The 24,744-nt window shown below is 31.2% G+C and overlaps 1 protein-coding gene across 2 annotated transcripts; it reads left to right on the top strand.

Moving 5' to 3' along the window:
- The first annotated feature begins 18,810 nt into the window (after positions 1-18,810).
- On the top strand, positions 18,811-22,578 carry LOC133314966 (uncharacterized). Of its 2 annotated transcripts, XM_061516510.1 has the most exons (4): positions 18,811-18,936; positions 20,242-21,273; positions 21,367-22,320; positions 22,417-22,578. In XM_061516510.1, the coding sequence occupies exons 2-4, from the start codon at positions 20,272-20,274 to the stop codon at positions 22,444-22,446; spliced, it is 1,986 nt and encodes a 661-aa protein (XP_061372494.1). In that variant the 5' UTR covers positions 18,811-18,936; positions 20,242-20,271; the 3' UTR covers positions 22,447-22,578. The 2 variants fall into 2 exon arrangements, with proteins under 2 accessions (XP_061372494.1, XP_061372495.1); XM_061516511.1 differs by lacking the exon at positions 18,811-18,936 and having other exon boundaries at positions 20,023-21,273.
- Positions 22,579-24,744: the final 2,166 nt, after the last annotated feature.

Below are 24,744 nucleotides of genomic sequence, written 5' to 3'. Positions count from 1 at the left end.
TTGTTTATGAGTTTGTATAGACGATTTTGAAAGGAGTTGAAATTCTTCAAATTCCTTATTTAAAGGGATATTTCTTTCAACTGTTCTGATGATATAGTCAGATTTCCGAAAGAAGTTTCCTTCGAGTTTGTATAGTTCATTAGTTGGAATTCTGGGAATTTCCTAGTTATCCAGATCTTGATTGATATCTTCAAAGGAGATTTCTTCTTTAAAAATACTTTTTGTTTGATTTTTAACTTGATCTTTATGGATGGAAGAAGAAGATGGCTGAGATGATTTGAAAGAGAGCTTAGAAGAGAAAGATTTAAACATGATAATAAAACAGATGTATTTCCCAGATATCATCACCATCATTTGGATCCATAGTAATACAGAGATAGATGTAAATTAACTTTTATCAACTGAGCATTAGATTAAGACTTTAACGTAAATAAACAACAGATTGTCAGAGATCTTCTTGATCCTTTGTTCAACATCGGCAAATTTGACTTACTGCCCTTCATATGGGACTTACTGCAACAGCTGAACAAGTTCTCAAGACTTTCATTTCTCATCCTACAATCATACATGCTTCTAACACATGTTAAAATGTTAACATAAAGCTTAGATAAATAACAGATAATTTAGATCTATCCATATATCCTATATATATATATCCTATATATATATATATATATATATATATATATATATATATGAAGGATATTGTGACAACCAAGTTGTGTTACTACCAAGTGATTACCAATCAATCTCACCGTTAGATCGATTATGTTGATCCAACGGTTATATTTATTTCCATCTTTGTATGGTCATTATTCCCCATATTTAAAGTGATAGCATTAAATATGGGAAATCATAACCATACAAAGGTGCAAATAAATATAAAGTATTAAATTTGAGAAATCATGACCATACAAAGATGGAAATAAATATAACCGTTGTATCCATATAATAATCGATCTTACGGTAAGATTGATTGGTAGTCACTTGGTAGCAACACAACTTGGTTGTCACAATATCATTCCCCATAAATATATATATATATATATATATATATATATATATATATAGGAGAGAGATCATTTGACTCCAGAGTAAGATTTATAAGTCTTAATGTTTCTAAAGAGAATGTAGATAAGTTATCTACATTCACTCCCAGAACGACGTCGTTTTGGGTTGAAAAATTAAAAAATTATAATGAAAAATACTATTATAACCCTGAAATAAATTATAATTACAAAAATACCTTGATTTCTGTCTCAAAACGACGTCGTTTTAAGCTCAATGTAGATAAGTTATCTAAATTGACGTAGAAAAAGCAAAAACACACACACATATATTTTTTATTTTTATTTTTGGAGGTTACACACACACACACATATATATATATATATATATTCATTTTTCTCTACACTATACAAAAATTAAGATAATAGATTTAATAATGAATTATTTAATATATAATTTACAATGAAACATGTCTCAAATATATATCACAAAAGATGATGCATCTCTACATTTTAAAAACACTAAAAGGAGTTTACCAAAAAAAAAAAAACACTAAAAGGAATTTTGAAATGTTACACGCTATGCTGATCGTAGCATTACAGGCTATGCATATACTAATCCCCGCCGCCGCCGCCCCCGCCGCCGCCACCACATCCTCCGCTGCCGCCTCCACCATCACCCGCATTACCACATCCGCCACCTCCACCATCACCTCCGGTACCACATCCACCACCTCCACCGCCGGCCATATAACCTTGACGACCTCTTCGACTTTTGCTGTTGTCATCGCCACAAGCAAATATGATCATTGAAATGATTGAGAGAAACGCAGTAATCATAACAAACAAAAATAAGGTTCTGGAGTGAAGCATGAAAACCCCTTCATTTGCATGAACATCATCACCAAGAATGAAGTCCCTACCCATCTTCTCACCGCTGCAATCTTATTGAGCATAAATCTGTAAACTTATACACACTAATCTACTATAAATGCACTGTGATGATGTCATCACGTGGAACCTGTGGTTTATATGTATAGAGAATAATAATTTAAAATTATGTATTTTGGCATATTCTTTTGAACTTCTGGAACAAAACAAAGATGATGAGGTAATGGGGTCAATGTAATATCCAATCCAACCTATACCTCACATATTATATCTTATTTGAGAAGAAGGGACCCAGCAAAGGTGTGATTTCATCATATCAAAATCTGATTGCCAATGTTCAAATCATATTTGGGACGTTTATGGAAGAGGAGAAAATCTTCTATCAGCATGATCCCAAATTATATATATATATATATATATATATATATATATATATATATATGAGGCAGGATCCTTTAACACCGGTGTCAAATTTCAAATTTGACACCTCATCTCATAGCCGTTAGATCAAAAAAGATCAATGGTGTCACATGCTTACAAATAAAAGTCGTTGTTCTTTTTTGATCTAACGGCTATCAGATGAAGTGTCAAATTTAAAATTTGACATTGATGTCAAAGGATCCTACCTCTATATATATATATATATATATATATATATATATATATATATATATCATTGATCTTTTTTGATCTAACGGCTATGAGATGAGGTGTCAAATTTGAAATTTGACACCGGTGTCAAAGGATCCTGCCTCATATATATATATATATAGAGAGAGGTAGGATCCTTTGACACCAATGTCAAATTTTAAATTTGACACTTCATCTGATAGCCGTTAGATCAAAAAAGATCAACGACTTTTATTTGTAAGCATGTGACACCATTGATCTTTTTTTATCTAACGGCTATGAGATGAGGTGTCAAATTTGAATTTTGACACCGGTGTCAAAGGATCCTGCCTTATATATATATATATATATATATATATAGGTAGGATCATTTGACACCAATGTCAAATTTAAAATTTAACACCTCATTTGAGAGTCGTTAGATCAAAAAAGATCAACGACTTTGATTTGTAAGCATGTGACACCATTAATCTATTTTGATCCAACGGCTCTCAAATGATGTGTCAATTTTCAAATTACCTATATATATATATATATATATATATATATATATATATATAATTGGTCTCTATATAGCAGCATTTGCAACAATACATAGTTAACAATTTAGCCCTTATCTTGAGTTAAAACAATGAAATTTGGTATTCTTTTAGTGTTTTGTTTATGAAAGAAGTCAAAATGTGTTAAAAGAGTTAAAATTGAGTTCAAAGTTAGTGCAAATATTCTGTATTCTGTCACGACCCTGTCTCAGAGTTGATCATAAGTATGGTTAATACGTCGGTCCGGAATGAGGTGTTACATAAGGCAACCAATAAGATCGTTTCCACAATCTTACCTTCCTCCTATGATTAAGTTGTCTGAAATCCCTCCCTTAACGAAGAAAGAGTTAAGATTACTTGAATCATAGAAATACAAAAGGTTTAGTGCTAAGAGTTTTGAATATAGATATTTAAGAACTTCACAGTTTTTCCATCCCAAAATAACTTAGCCCATGGCTGAAAACACAAACATAGTTATTTCAATCTGAAATCTCATAGACCCGAGATTCAGGTTAAAGATAACGAGTAGAAGAAAAGAGAAATAACAAACATATATTAATAAACAACAAGTTTCACAATACTGAGAAATAAAATGGAGAAGTATGGAGATTGCTCGTGAGGAGTCTCAAATGGTGATAGGGAATAAGGAAATGGTTGTTGTCATTTAGCTATTGTTAAAACTATACAAGTTATAATACAGAAACTTAAAATATGGACTATATGATCTCTTCTTAAGGAATTCGATTCTTTCTTCGTTTGGGGTTCTCCTATTTATAGGCTGAGGAAGAGGATGGCAATCTTGTGATTCTTCTTCAATTGTTCCTTGATTGTATGGAGAGGCGGTGAACTGGTGCTCTGACAGGTGAAGAAAGTTGCTTGATTAGATGGCTTAGGGTTGAGTTTTTCCTTTTTATTCTGAAACCTACATGTTTTTCTTTTCTTTAAACCAATGAGCTTTCTTCCTTCTCTGCTATACATGTTTCTTCCTACTTGATTGTTATACTCTCTCTGCTTTTAGAAACTTCTTTTCAAAGTTTTCCTGTAAAAGGGTCAGAGGAGAGGTTAGTGGAGCAAGTGTACAAATAAGTCAAACACTTTCCTTTTTTTCTTGCTTTATCAGCTGATGACATCCTCATCTGTTCCCTTCTGGTATTTTTGTTCCCAAGATCTAGGAACATCTTTTAACAGTAAAAAGTGAATGTTAGGTAGCGAAACAGATGGACTTTTATCAATAAAATGAGCTCAGATGGGAATGAATGTTCGTCCTATCACTTCACCTACCTAATTCATTATATAAGGGGAGATTAGCGTGGTTAGCTTTTAGCACGTCTTTCAATAAGAAATTATTAATGTTTACAATTTTATGTTGATTTTGTTCAATGCTATGGGTATTTAAAGTAAAATATATGGCTACATGCTTGTGACAATGTTGATTTATCATTCATGCTTAATTGAAAATTTTTGCTACAAAGAAATACAATGCTTCTTAGTTTATAATGTTGTTGTTCATCTGTTTACTTTGGTGAAGGTTAATATAGATGTCGATCCATTAAATTATATTGACTTCAGGGAAGATGGTTTGTCGAATGAAATGTCTAATGAAATGGAACATGATGAAATGGGAGATGACATACTTGATGAAATAGAAGAAGACTTACCTAATAATGTGTTGAATTTAATTACATTATCTAAGAACATATCGACTTGTTCTTGTTATTTTTCTATTGAAAATATTGAGCAGATTCCTAGACAATTTATTTTGAGGCGTTGGAGCAAGGAAGGAAATGTGATACCAAGCCTAAGGAGGGACAGATGTACCACAAATGGAGATAGACTTCTTTGCAACTTTCACCTACACTCCAATATTCCAAACTTGATGACCTTGCATATAAGTCAAATGAAGCATTTAGATTAATTTGTGATGATATTGATTATCTCTGTAAAGCTGCAGAAAAGGTTTCAACATTCAAAAAGAGTTGTGGTCTTGAGTATTCTAATTTACAGTTGTTGGTTTCTTATCATGATGAGCCTTCTATAATGAACTTGTAGGATCCAAATATTTCGCAAATTCAAGACCATTGCAAATTCAAATATAATAATCTTGAACAATTAAGAGTAATACAAAGAAATGACTCAAGTAATTATGTGGAAAAAGCTTCAAAGGGGGGGGACTCACGATCCCAATTTTGATACCTATATCTAATTGCGACAAAAATGCATCATAATGAGCCAAGCTCAAATCAAAGTATAAGAATATAAAATATTCTACTCTATACTAGAATTAACCTAAATCTAGCTCTAGATTCAGACACCTCAATTATCACTAGATAATTGTTTCCCCCTTGTCTAATCCGGCCATAGTTAATATACTTAACTTAGTTAACTCCAAGCCATAAAGTACAAGTCCTCAATTATCGCTAGATAAATGCTCTCCTATTGTTTAATCCGACAGTAGTTTAAACAAAGAGATTAATGTTTCTCCTACAACAAGAGATAAGTTATCTCATACAACCCCAAAATGATGTTATTTTGGTTGGGGGATTGCAGGGTAGTTTAGTAAAATTCATTATAGAAGAATAAAGAATTTTTTTTAAAAATACCCTATATTTTTTTCCTAAACCCCAAAACAACATTATTGTGGGATAGTAGAATATAACTTTATCTCCTGTTGCAGGAGAAATATTTTTCCCTAAAACAAAATCAAAAACTCAAAAGAACAATTTGAAAGTTATCTTACACGCTTCTAATGTATAAGCAAATATGTATAAGGATACCAAAAAAAAAAATATGTATAAATAAAACCTAGGAAAAGAACTCAGTGAATCTGTTCAAGCCTTGGTTACCAAATTGTTTTGAACGTTCTAACAAAAAGAAAGACTCCTAATATATTCAAAGCACTTCCCTTCAAAATAGAGACTCACAATACAATTTTTATACTCAAAATCAATTAACAAGGAAAGTCTCTAAATTTTAGCACTAAATCTTTTTTCAAAGTCAAGATTAAAAAAATCCAAAAACTCTTTTAAAAACTGGAATCATAAAATTAACTTTAGAAAATTAAATAAATTAGAATCAAACATTTCAAAAAGAATTAAACCTTTCAAATTAACTTCTCAAAATATAATGAAAACGTATTAAACCTTTAAAATAAAAATAGACTTTTTAAATCAAACAAAATCAAACCTTCCAAAAAATTTGAATAAAAGAAAAATAAGGATTTGACGAGGCTTTACCAAATTAACTTTTCCTTTTTCAAATAGAAAATTGAATCTTAAAATTCTATTTAGATTAAAAATAAAAAGTTTCTACGTTCTTCCCTTAATATTTAAAATTTTAAGATAATGTAACCCAAGTCCCAAGGCATGATCAAGATTTATTTCATCCATTCATTATATGAAATCTAAGATTTTATCTTGCATTTTAGTTGTTTATGATTTCATGATAATTTTGCTACACTTACTTCTTCATAGTTCATCATATATATTAAATCTTGCAATAACTCAAAAACTTAAGAAGCATTTTAGATTATTTGGCTTGTTATAATCAAAACTAGATAAGTTGTAGGACCCAACAAAACATATGTAATATGAGTTTATCATTTGTTATACAACATAAGATAAAATTATCTCCTCTATACTACTAAAAAGGAAAAATTAAAATGACATCATTTTTGGATTGTAGGAGATAACCTTATCTCTTGTTGAGGGAGAAATATTTTTCATATCATATTTTATTTTAAAATAGTAATTAATGTCATAAATTTCATTTATTTGTTTAGTGTCCTAAATTATCTATATTACATAAGATTATCATTATAATTTTTAAGAGAAAAGTGTCTGTCCTTTTAAATGACATAACTTATGTCATTTCACTCTCACAAAGAGGTGAGACCTGCACCTTTATATTTTTTTGTCCACTCTCTCTCCTCTTTTATCTATGTCTTTTTCTTACTTAAAATGACACAACTTTACATCCTTTAAAATGTTACACACTTTTTTCAATTTTTAAATGGTTTATTCAATGTATAATTAGGGTGTAAATGACCTAGGTTACTATCAGGAGCTGTAACAAGCCAGGTTAGCCCAATCCTAATATATTTAGTAAAATAGAACAAGCGTAGGCATTAGAAAATAGGCTATAGGCCTATTTTTACCAGGCTTGATCTACAAGCTTATAGGTCAGTCTATATTATATTATTTATTTTAATTAATTAATAAAACAATATTATTTTTTTATTTATTTTAATTCATGATAGATATTGAAGGGTGGATAGACTTAAATTGTCTAAAAAACCTAAACCTAAGTCGGGTCTTTTGATTTTTTTATATAGGTTAGGCAAGACCTATAATTTAACTTAAATAAAACTAATAGGTCAGGTCAAGCCCAAAATATTTATCATAGATTTGACTTATTTAAACCAAAGCCTAATATGACTTAACTCATTCACACTTCTAATGGAGATGATACTGAAACCAACAAGAATCACAAAGTTTGAGACATTGTGTGAGTAAACAAGAGCATTACTAGTTAATTTTGACCATTGATCTCATATATATTTATCAAACCTAATTTATTAGTTATATGAGTCATTGGATACAAGTAGATCTTAATCGTTGATTTTTTATATCTGACCGTTATAATTTATTGAGAACTAATAATTAATTAATGAGAATAATTCAATTATTTACAATCGTTTGATAGACAAAAATCAACAGTTCAGATTGAGTGTAAGATTTATTAGTCTTACACTGGTACAAAATTGATCATGTCTATATATATATATAATATATATATATATAGGTAAAATCATTTCTGCAGTCGCTTTACGTACAACAACAGGTGTATGGTTATGATTTCTCACATTTAATGCTTTCATCTTTTGTATGGTATGATTCCCGTATTTAATGCTTTCACGTATATATATGGCAAGTATTTGATTGCTGCACATACAGCAGCTGCAGAAATGTAAACCCTATATATATATATATATATATATATATATAGGTAAGATTATATTTACAAATTGTTTGTTTACAAACTACATTATGTCTGACCGGTCATACTTCAATCAAGAGTGTATGACTGGTCATAATTAGTGTAATTTGTAAAAAAATTTGTTAACGGATCCTTCTCTCTCTCTATATATATATATATATAGGGATTTATATTTCTGCAGTTGCTGTACGTGCAGCAATCAAATATTTTCCATATATATACTTGAAAGCATTAAATGCGGGGTATCATAACCATACAAACGATGAAAACATTAAATGTGAAGAATCATAACCATACACATGTCGTTGTTGTACATAAAGCGACTGCAGAAATGATTTTACCATATAAATATATATGTATATATATATATATATATATATATATATATATATATATAGGACATGATCATTTGACACCGGTATCAAAAAAAAAAGTTTGACATCTCATTTGAGAGTAGTTGATCTTACCTTAATCTAACAACTCTGATTTGTAACCATGTGACATTGTTGATCTGATTTGATTAATGACTCTCTGATGCGGTGTTAACTTTTTTTTTTGACACCAATGTCAAATGATTCTGCCCATTATATATATATATATATATATATATAAAAGAAATCTTATACATCATTGATTTGTTTATACCTAATAACTCACATGTCTAATAAATTAAAATCGTTAACCAATTATGTGTATGAGCATGTGTAATTTTTTATCAAAAAGTATTTGTGATTTAAAAAAAAAAAAAGTATTTGTGATTTTTTAACTAAAATATTTATTTTTATTTTTTTCATTAATATATAAATATTTTTATCACTGTAACTTAACTTAAATTGTTGTTATCTTTTAAACCCCATAGATGTTTTTTGGAATCTTTAACGGATTAAGAGAATCATAATTATCAAAATTGACTAATAGAGTATATATGAAAGAGTTTTGTCTTATATACTTTCTTTTCATTTATTTCATGCATGTAGTAGCTAGCCACCATTAAAACCTGTACGCTGACTTTGGAAGTTCAATGCTAGGAAATTGAGCTGCAGACTATAAATTTCATTTCCCCAAACACTAGGAGAGATCTCACTTCTCTAGGCTTTTTGATCACTATAGCCTTTTTTTAATAATTAATTATCAAATTGACCTTATTTATAAACTATTTCAAAAATTTAACCTCTCCAGAAAACATAACACCAATCTGCCCCTGTTTGACCGTTGACCATGAAGCCTACCCGGGTACACTCCTACCTACCCGGGTATATTTTGAAATTTTTTACCTACCCGGGTACACCCCTCCCTACCCGGGTATATTTCTTGAATCTGGAAAAATATTTGAATTATTTATCCGGGTAGGAAGGGGTGTACCCGGGTAAATAATCAGGGTCAACATAGGGTAGCTGTTGGCACCAGAATCTCAGCAAGATAAAATGAACAACAGCAAACAGATCACAGTTATAAGAAATGCACCAAAACAAATGATATTAGTGGCTAGCTAGATGAGGACAATATAATCCTCAATCTGCAGAGATAATTCAGCAATTACAATGACAGCACCAAGATAACCGATTCTAATGAAATATCCTTTCTCACTCAGCAAGGCCATCGGGTCCACTAACAGCAGGTTCAACAATGGCAGGTCCATCAGTGGCGAATGGACAATCTAGTCATTTAAACACATAGCAGCCCTTGTTATTTACAAAAAGAAAAGACCCTTTGCAGAAAGTCAGATTATTTACAAACAGTGCCAGGTTATTTACCCGGGTACACCCTTTTTTACCCGGGTAAATAATTCAAATATTTTTTCAGATTCAAGAAATATACCCGGGTAGGAAGGAGTGTATCCGGGTAGGTAAAAAATTTCAAAATATACCCGGGTAGGTAGGGGTGTACCCGGGTAGGTTTCATGGTCAACAGTCAAACAGGGGCAGATTGGTGTTATGTTTTCTGGAGAGGTTAAATTTTTGAAATAGTTTATAAATAGGGTCAAGGTGGTAATTAATTATTAAAAAAAGGCTATAATGGTAAAAAGCCCACTTCTCTACGTAGTCAAACAAATCCAGTCATATCCAATAAGTTTTCTTCGTCCTTCAGTTTTGTCACCTTTATAATAATGCATATTCCCATAATTTCACGGAGTCTTAGCCATTTTATTTATTAATTCCTACCGTCATTAGAAAGAAAAGGAAAAGAAACGCTGCTCGAAGAAAAGAATACTGCATACAAAGCATGGACGAGGATCGAGATTGGACCACAACCAAGGATAAGAAAAACATTAATAAAATGGATAAGAACCACAAGTGAAAAGTTTCTTTCTGTCTACAACAAGAAAGTATATGAATTCTGGAAAATATCTTTAAGAACAAAGTGTGTTATTTATTTGTCTGCCTCATGAATGAGGGGAATGTGAACTACTGAATTTAAAACTTATAATTGTTGATGCCTCCTACATTTTAACCAAAAGTTTTAATTCCATAAAGTAAAAGTTTCATCTCATCATTTCAGTTCTCTTCTCTATTTAAAAAATAAATAAAAAACCCTATGCAAGAAAAAATTATATGAAAATTGAAATTTGAATGATTTTTTTGTAATTTGTGGATCTTTAATAGTAATGCAACGTCGAATAGAGATTCATGTAAACTCTTATATTGATTTTTTATAGCTAAATTATAAAGGTTGGACCAAAAAAATATATTAAATTCTCACTCATTCGCTCAATTATTTATAAGTTCTTAAAGTTTTGGATAGTATATTTTATTCATTAACCATCATAAGTCAATTAAAATTAATGGTAATGATGACTTCTTTTTATATGGATGAGAAATGATAAGTTAATGATATGAATATGGAGAATATTATAAAGATTTTATAGTAGAATTGTAAATTATTTATCATGGTTATATCCCTAAAAATGTCTAAAGTTGACGACGTTGAGTGTAATTGGAAAGGAAAAGGATACTTATAAATTATTATTTTTATGTGAATCTTTAAATAATTAACAAGATATATTTATATTTTAATTTTTATTATTTTAAAATTATCTAAGAACTAACTACTAATAATAATTTAAATAAATTAGAAAACAAAATACAAATCATCTTTTTATCTCTCCACTCCACGGTCACTGATTAAGGACAAAATGTTGTTTATCAGCTAAAAAATTTACAAATTGTGATTTAAGTAATAAATTGCAGAATTAATGTCATTTTTAAATATTTTACGCAACTAATCCAATTAGCTGCATCCAATAGCGTATTAATTTTGTAATTTGGGCGCAATTGGTTACACCAACTACGTAAACTATTTTAATATATAATATTAATTTTGTAATTTATTATTTAAATTATAATTTTTGAATTTTTTTTACTGTTACTTACCATATGAATTAATAATTATTAATAAATTTATTGTTTTTTTATTTTTGCATTATGCTCTTTACTTAAAATCCCATTGTGCTTTAATGTATGAGAAGACTCCAATAAAACTAAAGGATATGTCTTTTCCTTCTCTCTACATATATCGTTAATTCTAACCAATCCAAGCCGAAAGAAAAAAATTTGTGCGCCGACACAATTCCAAACCACATGACCATATATACACGCCATACAATTTTTTCTTCATTATATTTACTAGGAGAACAAAGGTTGCAACTTGTAATAATTCGATTCCATATACATTTAGGATATATTCCTTACATAAGAGTCTCCAGAGGTTCGGACAATTATTATTGCATGTCATCGTATTAGGATCCTTACCATTATTATAATGGTTATTATTGCTGTTGCAATTATTAACACCTACCTAATCCATTTCGTATACATTTCATTATTAATCACGTTAGTTGGTATTACTCATGTTCCCAAATTCCCAATTATCAACGCGTGTTGTTATTCGAGTTACAATAGCTTAATAGTGATTTGTGATTTAGGGGGCGTTTGGTTGAGGAGAAATTTTATGAATAATAGGAAAATGTTATGCATAGGCAAATGGTTGGAGAATTATGTTTGGTAAGAAAATGTAAAAAAAATTGTTTGGTTGGAAAAAATTTGGATGGAAAAATTAAGTAACTTTTATAAAGTCTATGTTTAGATATAGATAAAATATAGATAGAAAAAAAGTAACAATTACGAAAATAACCCTATTTCATACAAATTTTTGAATCAGGACCCTTAACCCGTAAACATATTTGTCAATCCCCAACGCGCATATGTTAAAAATGTTTACCAAAAAACGACCATATCTAAAAAAAAGGCAAATCTCTGTCTGTGAGCGCGATCAAACGAGGTTTTGTTGCATGGCACAGTTGCTTGTATATGTGGAAGGAACTCTGGTTCCTGGCATCATAAATGGTCTAATGATTCAGTCTTAATCCAAAGAAATATTACTTTGTGCCATTTATTTTTCTTTATATTTATAATGTTTCCATTTTTCTTTTCTTGTAGTTACTGTGTTGCCAACCCGCATTCAACTTTGTATTGATGATTGTTTGATTAGCTTTATTTTTGGTTTATTTCCCTCAAACGAACCATCAGGTGGAAGAGATGGTGCAGCTGGAAAGCAAGATGGCCATGGCACTGTGGCATCACAATGCAGAGAGCCCCCTGCAGTACCATGTAAAGAACCAACAGTACCATGTAAAGAACCAACAGTTGTACCAGGAGCCTCTCTGTTGCCAAAAATCAGGGGGTACGCTCGTCATAGGGTGATTACATGATAATCCCATTTAGGTAGATAATGGACAATACCACATGTCAAGTGGGGACATGTTAGCCGGCTATTTCCTTCCAATAGATGTGCAAACACAAGTCGCTGGCAATCAGCTTTATGTAGGCAAATTGAGAAACCCCCTAAACTAAGCATGGTGGTTTTAGAAGCCTATCAAACTCATCAAAATCCCTAAACCAAACACACCCTTAGAGTGTAAATTCAAGGATATATATATATAAAGGATTCACTTTTTCTTCAGTCATTGCAGATAAATTATCTGCAGTAAATTCAATACGACGTCATTTTGCAGCGGAAATTATAGTATTTTTGTAATTTTAATTTACTTTAGGGTTATTATAGTCTTTATAATTATAATTTTTTAATTTTTAAATCCCAAATCGATATCGTTTTGGGAGTAAATATAAATAAAACATCTGCAATAACTGCAAAAATATTTGTCTGATATATAAAATAGTATTTGAAAATATTTATTAGTTTTATTTAGGGATGTAAATGAGTTAAACGATCTATCATATGCTTATGGCTCGATCTATGTCACGTCAAACTTAACTTAATATATTATGTAAAACATAACAAGACACGGACCTTTAAAAAAACTCGTTTAAAAAGCAGGCTATAGGCAAATTTTTATAAGGCCTGGCCAACAAGCCAGCTAATATCATATTATTTATTTTTATTAAATAAAAATAAATATTTAAATAATTATAATTAATAAAATAAATTTTTTTAATTCTTAATAAATATTGAAGATTTGATAGATTTAAATAGGTTAACGATTTTAGGCAAGATTAATTTTAATTTTTAAATATAAGTCAGGCCAAGCCTATACTTTAACTTACGCCATGCTAATAGATCAAACAAGGCTCAACATATTTTAAATAAGTCTGGTCTATTTAGACTAAAGCCTAACCCGATCTAACTGTTTATAGTTTTATAGTTATCAGTATCTTACGATATATGATACGATTCATACAATACGATACGATTCACAAGCCCAGCGATACGTATTGTGAGATATATCAGAAAAGAATTTGTATCGAACGATACGATACTGTATCTTATGATATGATACGATACGATACATGTATCGGCACAAAAATTAAATTAAAAATTATAATTTTTAATATAAAAAAGAAATAAAAATTTGATTTGCTATTTAAATTAAAAAAAAACTAAAATAATCCAGTTTGGAAGATGATGATGGATTATTTATGTCACTAATAGATGCTGATAATGATAGTAGTAATAATATTTGTCTTAATTGATGCCGAAAGCGCACAGAAAAAGTGACTAAACAAAAAGTTGGAATTTCTTAAGAGTAACCCTCCGATTCTCAATTTTTATTAACAAAATTTAACTCGTAGACACCCTTTTATAGACTAATTATAAATTGATTCAAGATTCTAAAATCTAAAGTCCTAAAAATAAGAAAAATTTCTAACATAAATATAACGGTAACTAACTTCTAAAAATAAATAAATAATTACAATTAAATTATTCAAAACACATCCCAAATCTTAGATCTCAAATCATGTCAAATATATTGTTTTAATTTTCTTGCCAAAAAAATCACAATCATATATGCTTCTTTATTGAGACTTGGATTTGATCGTAATTTATTATATTTCAAATCACTGCATCTTTTAATAATTACGCCACAACTCTGGTTGATTCTGAGCTTCTTAAATCAATGGTTAAGTCATATGCAATGGGCCAGCTGTAAGTGCATCATTAATAATTGATGAGTAGGAGAACAACTGGTTTGCACTTTAATTGCTTATGTATTTTTCTTATTGGATCCTTTCTGAAATTTGGATTTATGTGATATTAATTATATTATATATTTTTAAATTATTTTTTATTACATTTTTGTATCTTATGATTCGATACGATTCACGGTACAAAAAATTAGCCAAATGATACACGATATGTATTTCTATTTAACAAATACCCCTAATTTTATTTGTAATTTAGAGTAAACAGCGAAGTCAAAAAACAAATGTCGATTTTTTTTAAAATATTTCATCGGTTTATCGCTTCGTGATTAGTCTGATTTGGGACGGTCCCAGGATTCAGACTTTAAACCCCTCTTAAAGGTGGTATTGGAAGGATCGAACATATGCTCTCACTCCTAGCTACTCAATTTCTATGCGCTAAATGAACTACCACTATTTGATGAAATCAAATGTCAATTTTATCTCTTACCTAATTCATACCTGCTGAAAAAAAGAAAAGAAGAAAAAGATAAGTACCGCTAAATAATAGTCTCATATCATGCTTTGTTTTACTTAATATTTTATATTTTTTAAAGGGAATTACTTTTCTTATGTTACATAAAAAGATTATTATATTCTACACTTACATTTTTTAAATGGGTCTCACAAGATTTTTTCTCTCACCTTCAACTTTTTTCTCTCTCCTAGCTATTGTTTGAGCACGAGATAATACTTCTCTAATGCAACATAAGAGAAGTATTACCCTTTTTTAAAAAGGGAAAATATATTCTCATGTAATTGTTGAAAAATATTTTTCTCATATATCAATTTTCATGTTACTTTATATATATATATATATATATATATATATATATATATATATAAATGGGTAGGTCTCACATGTAATTATCGCTATAACATGATAGAGTTTATCTCCTATTGCATGAAATTAATAAAATTCTTTTAAAAATTGTATGATCTTTTTTATGTTATGGTATATATTTATGTACTTTATTTTTTAAAAATATCTTAAAGTGTAAATCTTTTTACATTGACATGAATTAAATTTCAAAATTTTGAAGCTAGTATTTACAACGTTCAAGTCTTTTTTGTTTCTTTTTTTCTTTTCTTTAAGCTGAACTTCAAAGTTTTGTAGCTGATTGCCTGATTCTATTTGCTTTGTACATTGGTTTCTTTTCCTTTCTTATTTTTTGCACAACAGAAAAAGTTATGACATGATTTTTCATAGGAAAATGTAAGAGTTATGTAACATGAAAGAATAGAAATTTGTTGGCGGGTGATATGTAATCCATCTCAGAAATCCTCAAAGAGGTTGGGGATCTTCCCTGACCCTAGTGGGATACCGGTGTCTAATCTCACTTAAACTTTTGGATATACAAAAATAAATAAATAGAAATTTCCTGCACTCACAATTTTTATCAATAAGCGCACTTCATTCTTTTTTGTTTTATAAATTCGTGGGTCCCACCAAAAAGCGATATCTGTAGGAAAAAAATTTTGTTTCCTGTGACGTAACTTTTACATTTCCCTTTGTCATATTACTAATAGAGATTTATTTTTCTTATTTTGCATAAGATAAGAGCAATGTTCCTACACTCACAAAAGAAAGAGAAAGGAGAGAGAATAAAAAAAAGAGAAAAAATTTAAAATGAGTTCCACATAAAATTTGTTTGTGTAGGAGAATTGTTTTATCTTATGTAAGATAAGAAAAACAATCTCCTTCCTAATAATATCAGTAAAACAAATGAAACATAAAAGATCAAAATTAAAGAAGAAAGGGGGCACTTTCTCTTCATGAATGCAAAAATGTAGTGGACCCATATGCTTAGCTAGGATCATCCCTTGATAATTGAACACGTAAAGCAGTGTGGGACTTTTCTTTTCTCGTTTTCGCGTTGGAAACTCTTTTTCTATCCATATTAAAAAATTTCACAATTTTGAAGGCACTTTCATAATCATATGATTCATGTCGCTTGGCTTTCTCCACTTTCTCCTTCACATGATTCCACACCCAAGTGGCCCCTAAATAAATGCACAAGTAGCTCCATGAACATTAAAATAATCACAACACCTTTTTTTTTTTTTTTCATACAAAATTCACTTTCAAATTGTTATAATAATAATATTTATTATTATTATGAGTTTAATGTCTCAAACATAGTTATTAAAACCGGACCGACTCGGTCGGGTCGATCCGAGAACCGGTAAACCGGTCATATAACTGGTCTGGTTGAAGCAATGGACCAGCCATGCATCAGAACCGGTGCGACCCGGTCTGACCGAGCCAGTTTTCATAAAAAAATCAGTGACCCGGTTGATTAACCGGCAAACCGGCCCGGTCCAAAAAAAAAATTCCAAATTTTTTTTTTTAAAAAAAATAAATCATAATGGACTTATTTGAATATTTTTTTACTTATTGACTTACATAAGTTATGTACCTACAACACTAATCTTATCTCAATTATATACTATGTCGCTTTCTGAACCTAAAGTCCCGTATCACGATCATTATATTTTTGTTTGATTTTTTATATAATAATAATATGTGATTTATTATTTTTTATATTAAAATATTTGAAATTTTTATCATTTTAGATATTTTAGTATGTTTATAATTTTTTAATATAAATTATAAAATTACATATAATTATTGGGTCATGCGATTGAACCAGTGACCCACTGGTTGAACCAGTGACCCAGTAACCCAGTACCTCGACCGAGTCAATGAGCGGGCCAGTTTTAATAACATTGGTCTCAAATATTGTAAAGGAATAAAATTATTCCTTATATAGATAAAAAGATCCATATATATTTTTTTTACGTAAATTCACAGGAGTCCACATATTTATATATGGGATAGGTTATTGTGCCTACTCCTATTTTGCCTACTTTTGCCTACCCCTTTCGTTACCGTTCGATTACCATCTCATCCAACAATCTATATTTGTGATATAAAATAAATTTTTTTTTCCCTTTCTTTCTTCTCACTTTCACCCATACCCTTTCTCTCTCCTCACCTTTCTCTCTCCTCCCCTTTCTCTCTTCATCTGCCATATACCTATTTTGTTCCCTTTATCGTTAATCTCTGCCCAGGTGAACGGGAAGCATTTGAAATCATTACCACAGCATTTGAAATCATCGTCAATATACATTAGTCTTTGTTTTTATTATTGTAATATAAATTTTCTCCTTCTGAATCAGTTTCTATCAAACTACCAGTGTCAATGGATTGAAAAATCACAACAAATTTCTAGATCTGAAGAACAACATAAACTTTATAAATTAATAAGATTGAATCGATGACTAACAAAGAAGTTTTAATGTGATTCAAAAGATCTGTGCAGAGTTGGAAAAGATTCAAAATAAGTAAAAATTTAAAGAATAAAAAAAATTGATATTGGAAAAATCCGGAAAGAGGGTTAATTGGTGCCATTCAAGCAATTATGTTGATACGGATAACCAATTAATTATTAGAAATTAAGAGTATCTATCATGTGGAAGAACATATCGACATATTGAAGCAGAGACAAGGAGGATTCTGTGAACAGATCGACCGCCGCTTTGAATCACATCAAAACTTCTTTGTTAGTCATCGATTCAATCGTATTAATTTATAAAGATTAAAAATATCATTAGAATTGAACAGTTTGTCAGGAGATTGAGGTCCACGACGGCAGAAGGGAAAAAAAATTAGGTATGGTGTAGAGGAATAGAGAAAGGAGAGGAGAGAGAAAGGGTATGGGAGAAAGTGAGAAGAAAGAAAGAGAAAAAAAGGTTTATTTTATATCACAAATATAGATCGTTGGATGAGATGGTAATCGAACGGTAACGAAAGGGGTGGGCAAAAGTAGGTAAAATAGAAGTAGGCACAATAACGTATCCCTATATATATAGATATAAAATATAAAAGATAGGATCATTTGATACCAATTTGATACCTCATCTAAGAGTCGTTAGATAAAAAAAGATCAACGGTGTCAGATGCTTACAAATCAGAGTCGTTGATCTTTTCTGATCTAACAACTCTCGGATGAAGTGTCAAATTTAAAATTTGACACTGGTGTCAAATGATCCTATCTCAAAATATAAATATCAAATCCTAATAATATAAAAAAAGAAGAAAAAGATTTGCACTGTGCGGCATCAGCTGGTAAGCTCTGCTCTGTTACCAACCAAGCAGCAATAAACACAAACGTACGAAGTACAAACTCGTTTATTCTCAAACATTGCTCTCTCGCTCTCTTTCTCTCTTTCTCTCTCTAAGCATTTTCTCTCTCTTCTTTCTCCCATGTTCTTGTGCAAGACACGAAGCTTCCTTTTCTTGTATCTTCTCTGAGGGGGGCTTTGAAGGTTGCATTCTCCTAATCTGCTGAGGAATAAAGTGATTTGATTTCTGGGTCTGGTCGTTCTTCTGAGGTTCTTTTTCACAACCCTTCTCTCTCTGTGTCGGTGTTTCTTGGGTTTGGTAAATGGCGATGAATGGTACAGTGGGGTTTGTTTGATTGATAGAACAGTGTAGAAAAAAAATACAACTTTATATTGAGGGTGAATGGAATTTCCTTATTCAAATGTCTTGCATCAATTTTTATTTTTATTTTATTGGTGGTTGCATCAAATCATAAGGGTTCATGTGTTGTTGATGTTGATGTTGGTGGTTGCATAAAAAATTATATTGGCCCTTGTTCTTGTTTAATAAAGTGACCTTTAAAAAAATAATAATAAAAATAAAAAATGAACTATGGTCTTAGCTCTAACTAATGAAACTGGAATTTGCCTTTCTCTGGTGAGTGTTTGTTCTCCTTGAAAGTGGTTAGTTTTGATTTGACTTTGATTTAAGAACTGGGTAGGATTGTGTACATTCAAATCAAATATTGAATATATTATTGGGCTTCTCCCTGGTTAGTCTAGATTAGCTAGCTGTCTTTCATTTGTCTATTCTCGATGACTTTTTTAGTTATGCAATTCTAAGTACTATTAACATGTTTTTTTTATTGGATAAGGGTAAAATGGTATCCTATTTGTCAATTTTCTAATGCTTTCTATTGGTTAAGAAAATGGTTTATTTGACCTCTGTTTAATAGACTTCTTTCAATTTTCAAACCCATTTAATGCAATTTCCTTGTTTTTACCTCCTTCCTTCCTCCCTCCCTGTGGAGATGAATAGGAGGATTCTGGTTTATATCAGTTACATCATTATATGGTGTTTCTATGGAAATGCTATTAAAAAGATTCTCTTTTGAGAGTCCTATAACTTAAATTTTTTCCATCTTGTGAAAAGCTAATGGGATAGTCTCCAATTCTATAATATCCTAATTATATGATTTAGTGGGTTGTACAGATAGTCCAATATTCTAGGATAGCAAAAGATTAAGATTTAAGAAATAAAAAACCTTGAAAGCTATATTCTTATTTAGACGTAAGCTCAGTCTGCTTACTGTGAATGAACTTTCAGTCAAAACTCAATCCCTGTTGTGTCACCAATAGTCAAACAGAAATGGGGAATCATGTAGAATTTATTTTTGGTTCTGTCGTCTTATTTCTCATGTTTCATTTCATATACAAATTGCCTTGAGATTATCTCCTTTCACTAATTCAATTTCATGTTTCAGTGTAATTCGTAGCGAAATAGCAAATGCGAAAATGTCATTTTGTTTTCTTGGTATTTAGTCCATGCATCTGAAAGTTTCAGTTACAATTTGATTTGACCTTGGTGATTTGCAGAGACCAACTACATGATACAAAAACACTATAATGGAAGAAAAGCAGTTAGATTTTAATCAGCCACTTTTATCAGTAAGGCGATTCTCATCAACAGTGGCCTCTGAAAATAACAATAAAAGGAAAACTGATAAGTCATTAGCCAAAGTACCTCCTCTTCCTGCTTACAAATCAGAGTTAAAATCAGGTCCAGTTAGTAATCCTGGTACTGTTCCTTTTGTATGGGAAAAGGCTCCTGGAAGACCTAAGAATGAAAGCAAATTACAAACACGGGCTGTTGAACGGCCTTCCATTACTCCAAAGCTTCCACCTGGGAGGATTTTGAAAGTTGAACAACAAGATTCTGATAAAGTTGCAATAGGTACATCAGTTATTCAGTCCAGAATAGGAAGCCCCGTTTCCAACTCTCAGAGTCTTGCATCTTTAGATAATAAAGTGACAAAAAATGAAAGACCAAAAGAAGTAATTCAGGAAAAGGCAAGTTCTGCTTCAGATGATGGGAATGAGACCTATCAAGATGCTCTTGATACACTTTCTAGAACTGAATCATTTTTCATGAATTGTAGTGTGAGTGGCTTGAGTGGATGGGATGATCAAGAAGTCCAGCCATCTGGAAAATTCTCAACAGATCAACAGGCTCGTGATTTCATGATTGGCAGGTTCTTGCCTGCAGCAAAGGCAATGGCTTCTGAAACACCTCAAGTTCAATACACCTCTAGGAAGCCCTTTGTTACACAAGAACAACCGAGACAAATAAGGGAAGTAGTGAATGAGGCTAAGTCGCGTCCCCTTAATCCGAAATGGCAAAAGGTTTTGCCACATTATGCCCAAGATATTGGTAGGGAAGAAAGTGAAGATGAAAGTGATGATGATGATGGATCTGAAAACTATGCACCCAAAGTTTGTGGGCTATTTCCTCGATTCTGCCTATTGAATCCAATACCAGGATTAAGAATGGAGGATAGGATTCTGAGTTCTGCAGTTCATGGAGTGCAGGGTAAATCAATTGCTTCTCACAGAAGAACTGCGAAAGAGGTCTTAATTTGTCCCTACCAACTTTTCTTTTGTGTTTTTTTATTATTTCACTTTAGGCTCTATTTCTTCTTGTTAAACTTTTTTCTTCTGCAGCATGCTAAAACTGTTAATCATGGGAGAAAGACAGTAGAGTCCCAATCTGGCTTTACTAAAGAGAAAGATTTTCTTGGTATTCCTGAAAAATCTAAGCATGGCTTTGATCCTCATCGAAGAGGCTGCAGCAGCAAATTATTACCCCGTGAAAGCACTCAATTTGAATCAAGCTGTGAAAGCCCTGTTGCTGAGAAGACTCTATATGTAGATTCTGTACATGAGGTTAAACCTTCAAGCTGTTCTTCTGAAATGATGGGTCCAACCAATCACATAGGGGATGATTTTGAGAATTTAAGAAAAGACAGTAGCATTGATAAAAATCCTTTCATAGATTCTTCCATTGAGGATAGCAAACACTTGGTTATTGTGGATGAGAAAGCAGCATTACTACCTAAAAATCCAGTGTCTCTTGAGTCATTTCTCCGCCTGTGTTCTGATAATTTCAGTGGTGACATGCAGAAGGAAGTGATAAATCATTCCAACAAAATATACTCAGAAAAGCAAGGGTTGACAAAGCCTAGCTTCCAAGGAAGTAAGTTAGATAACGATTTGGATGCAACTTCAAGCCCAAAAATGGTTGAATGCAAGAAAATAGAGTCAGAAAGTAAATTTTCTTTCAGTAAAAAAAGTTCTGATGACCTTATTCAGAATCCTGCTTCATGGAGAAACGTGAAATTGGTTAGTGACCAGAAGATTGACATAGAAAGCCAATCACATATGAAGTTAACATCAGATGCAAGCTCTTTGAAGCTTCCTCTTGCCCTTCCTTTACCAAAAGCTCCTTCAGAGTCTTGGCTCAAGCGTACTTTACCTAATGTTTCTTCAAGGAATATATCTTCACTGTCTAATCTTGCTGCCAAAATTCATGCACCAACTCAAACTCCCAACACAGCATCACTGGATCCTAAGTGGGAAAAAATCGTTAAATCTTCTAATTTACATCGTGGGCATAAGGTAATTCAGTAAATTCTTAGCATCCTTTTGTGTAACTATTATATGGTATTCTCATGATGCTTATATATTCCTTCAATTTTGTTTTTTGTTTTTCAGGAACAACTAACACCAATTCCAGAAGTCTGAGTTTTCTGGAGAGCAAGCCATTGATCATTTGATATGCTTACTAAATGTGCAACCTTTTTTGGAATGTAATTATTTCTTCTCTGTACTTTCATCCTACAGGTTGATCTACTTTTTTGCTTCTATATACACGAGGTGGTATACAATTCTAAGAGTAAATCACAATTATCTTTTTCATTGTGTAAATTTAATAAGTTGTTTCAATTAAAAATTGTCTTCGTAAATAACATCATCTCTAAGGTGATCTGTTCCTGTAATAAATATATCAAGGAAATGACTTTTGCCCAAAAATTATTGTTTCTACATAAGATTCTGCGAAGAAAAAATTTGTTATATGAGTAACTTGGTCCTGCTCTTCAATTTTCTGCAACTTTGGAGTAAATTATTCTAATGTTCTTGGTCCTACTCTTAGTGCGTGATGAAAATCAAATATTATAAACAGTAAAAAAAAAAAACATTAAATGTATGCTAGTGATGAGTAGTTTTTGAAAAGTTTAAACTTGTGCTGGATTGACCCCTAGGTCTTTGTCATCCCTATGTTTCATTTATTAACAAAAAAAAAATTATAATATATATAGCAATATCAATCTTATTCAAATATTAAAGGCCTGTTTGGAGCACCTGATAAAGAAGATAGAATAGGATAACTTATCATATCCTATTTTTATCTCTTGTTTGGTGGTCAATAGGATATGATTAGCTTATCTTATTATTTCATTTTATCCTATCCAATACATGATTTCTTATCCTATGGAAGGAGCTGGGTTAGGATTCAACAGGATAAGATACCAATATTGAATACTCAATATATCCTCACGCTACCCAATATATTTGTATTTATTGCATTATATTTTATTTTATTTTTCTGCTTTTTCCTTCTATATAATCTTATCAAATTGCTAATCAGGTGCTCATCAAACACAGGACATGATATAGGTTTATCATATCATATCCTACCCTTATCCTATCATGTCCATCAAACGAGCCCTAAATGTATTTCAACACCTAAAATGATGGTTCCAACATCAAACTCGGCATTCCCAATCTCAGTATGGCCTTCATTACCGGGACTCACATTACACGTTACACTAGGGGTGTGTTTGGTATAAGGGTATTTGAAAGATGACTGGTAAACATTTTCTGGTAAACGTAAATAGCCATGTTTGGTAGAAGTAAACAAGTCCAGTTCTCGGCTATCCTTAAATTACCAGTAATATCGTTTACAAAGAAAATTCACTGTTCTGAATTTCTGATTATCAAAAATAATATGGTAATCATGATTCCAACGTGAAGGGAAAGGAGAACAACAATTTCTGAGACAAAAACAACAATCTTTACCCAATATTTCCGGTAATATTTTGGCGAACCAAACACCTTTTTCGTAACATTTCGGGTAAACTCAATTTCTATTGTATTTTTAGTAATCGTGATTCTCGAATATCAAAAAATTTCTCTTGTACTAAACACACCATAGCATTCATTATATATGACACCTCACCTGTTCTTGCAAAGGGTTCAATACCTTATACCCAAAAGGCCAAAGTATACATTCCAAGAAGCTGGTCTTTTATCTTGTTTCTTACAAAGAAAATTTCATTAAAAACCGATACATAAATCAACCATCGTTGGTTGCACACTTGAGCCTTATTAATACACCGAAGAACAAAACTTTTGTATTGTCATTGTGCCAAAAAGAGTGCTCAAAAGTACTTTTTCACGAAAGTGATTCTCTCCATAATAGAAATTTCACAAGCAAGTCAAACAGGCACTTAGCAAGTTGGCATATATATGAATTTTTGTGCTCTCATGTATGTTTTTTTAATCCACCGGAAATATTGAATATTCGACTTTTGGATCAATTGAATAAAGTTTACGTTTTGTTCCTTTTACGCACTGATATGAAGTTTCTTCGTGACCGTAAAGCCGTAGCCCTTAAGAAATGGCTGAATTAGTAAAACTACAAATTGTGTTGACTTAATGCCAAAGTTCCTTCCAGCTACTGCAACATTTTCAATTATGCACCACTTGCAATATTAAACCCCATCATAAACTAATTCAGTTTGTCATCACAAGCATTACTAATTGAAAAAAAAATCATCTAAAGTGTTTGTTTCTAAAGTAAATATGAAAAACATGACCATCCTTAATTTTATGAAGTACATCATGATTATAACTAATTAAATGTTGATATACATCATGATCTTACATTATAAGAGTCATTGTGTCCTTCACCTCCTCTTGATCTATGAAGCACCGATACGGCGTTTTCGATACGTTTTTGATGATACAGGATGTCAATTA

The sequence above is a fragment of the Gastrolobium bilobum genome, unplaced genomic scaffold (assembly GCF_033153095.1).
Source record: "Gastrolobium bilobum isolate Gb01-03AN ecotype WA unplaced genomic scaffold, APGP_CSIRO_Gbil_v1 utg872, whole genome shotgun sequence".
NCBI classification, from domain to species: domain Eukaryota; kingdom Viridiplantae; phylum Streptophyta; class Magnoliopsida; order Fabales; family Fabaceae; genus Gastrolobium; species Gastrolobium bilobum.
This window is presented reverse-complemented; position numbering and strand designations above follow the sequence as displayed.

Bases quoted from the DNA above. Each gene is read 5' to 3' on its own strand.
- LOC133314966 (XM_061516510.1), top strand. From the start codon at position 20,272: ATGGAAGAAAAGCAGTTAGATTTTAATCAGCCACTTTTATCAGTAAGG. The intron at 21,274-21,366 runs GTCTTAATTTGT...TTTCTTCTGCAG, and splicing joins ACAGAAGAACTGCGAAAGAG to CATGCTAAAACTGTTAATCA. The intron at 22,321-22,416 runs GTAATTCAGTAA...TTTGTTTTTCAG, and splicing joins ATTTACATCGTGGGCATAAG to GAACAACTAACACCAATTCC.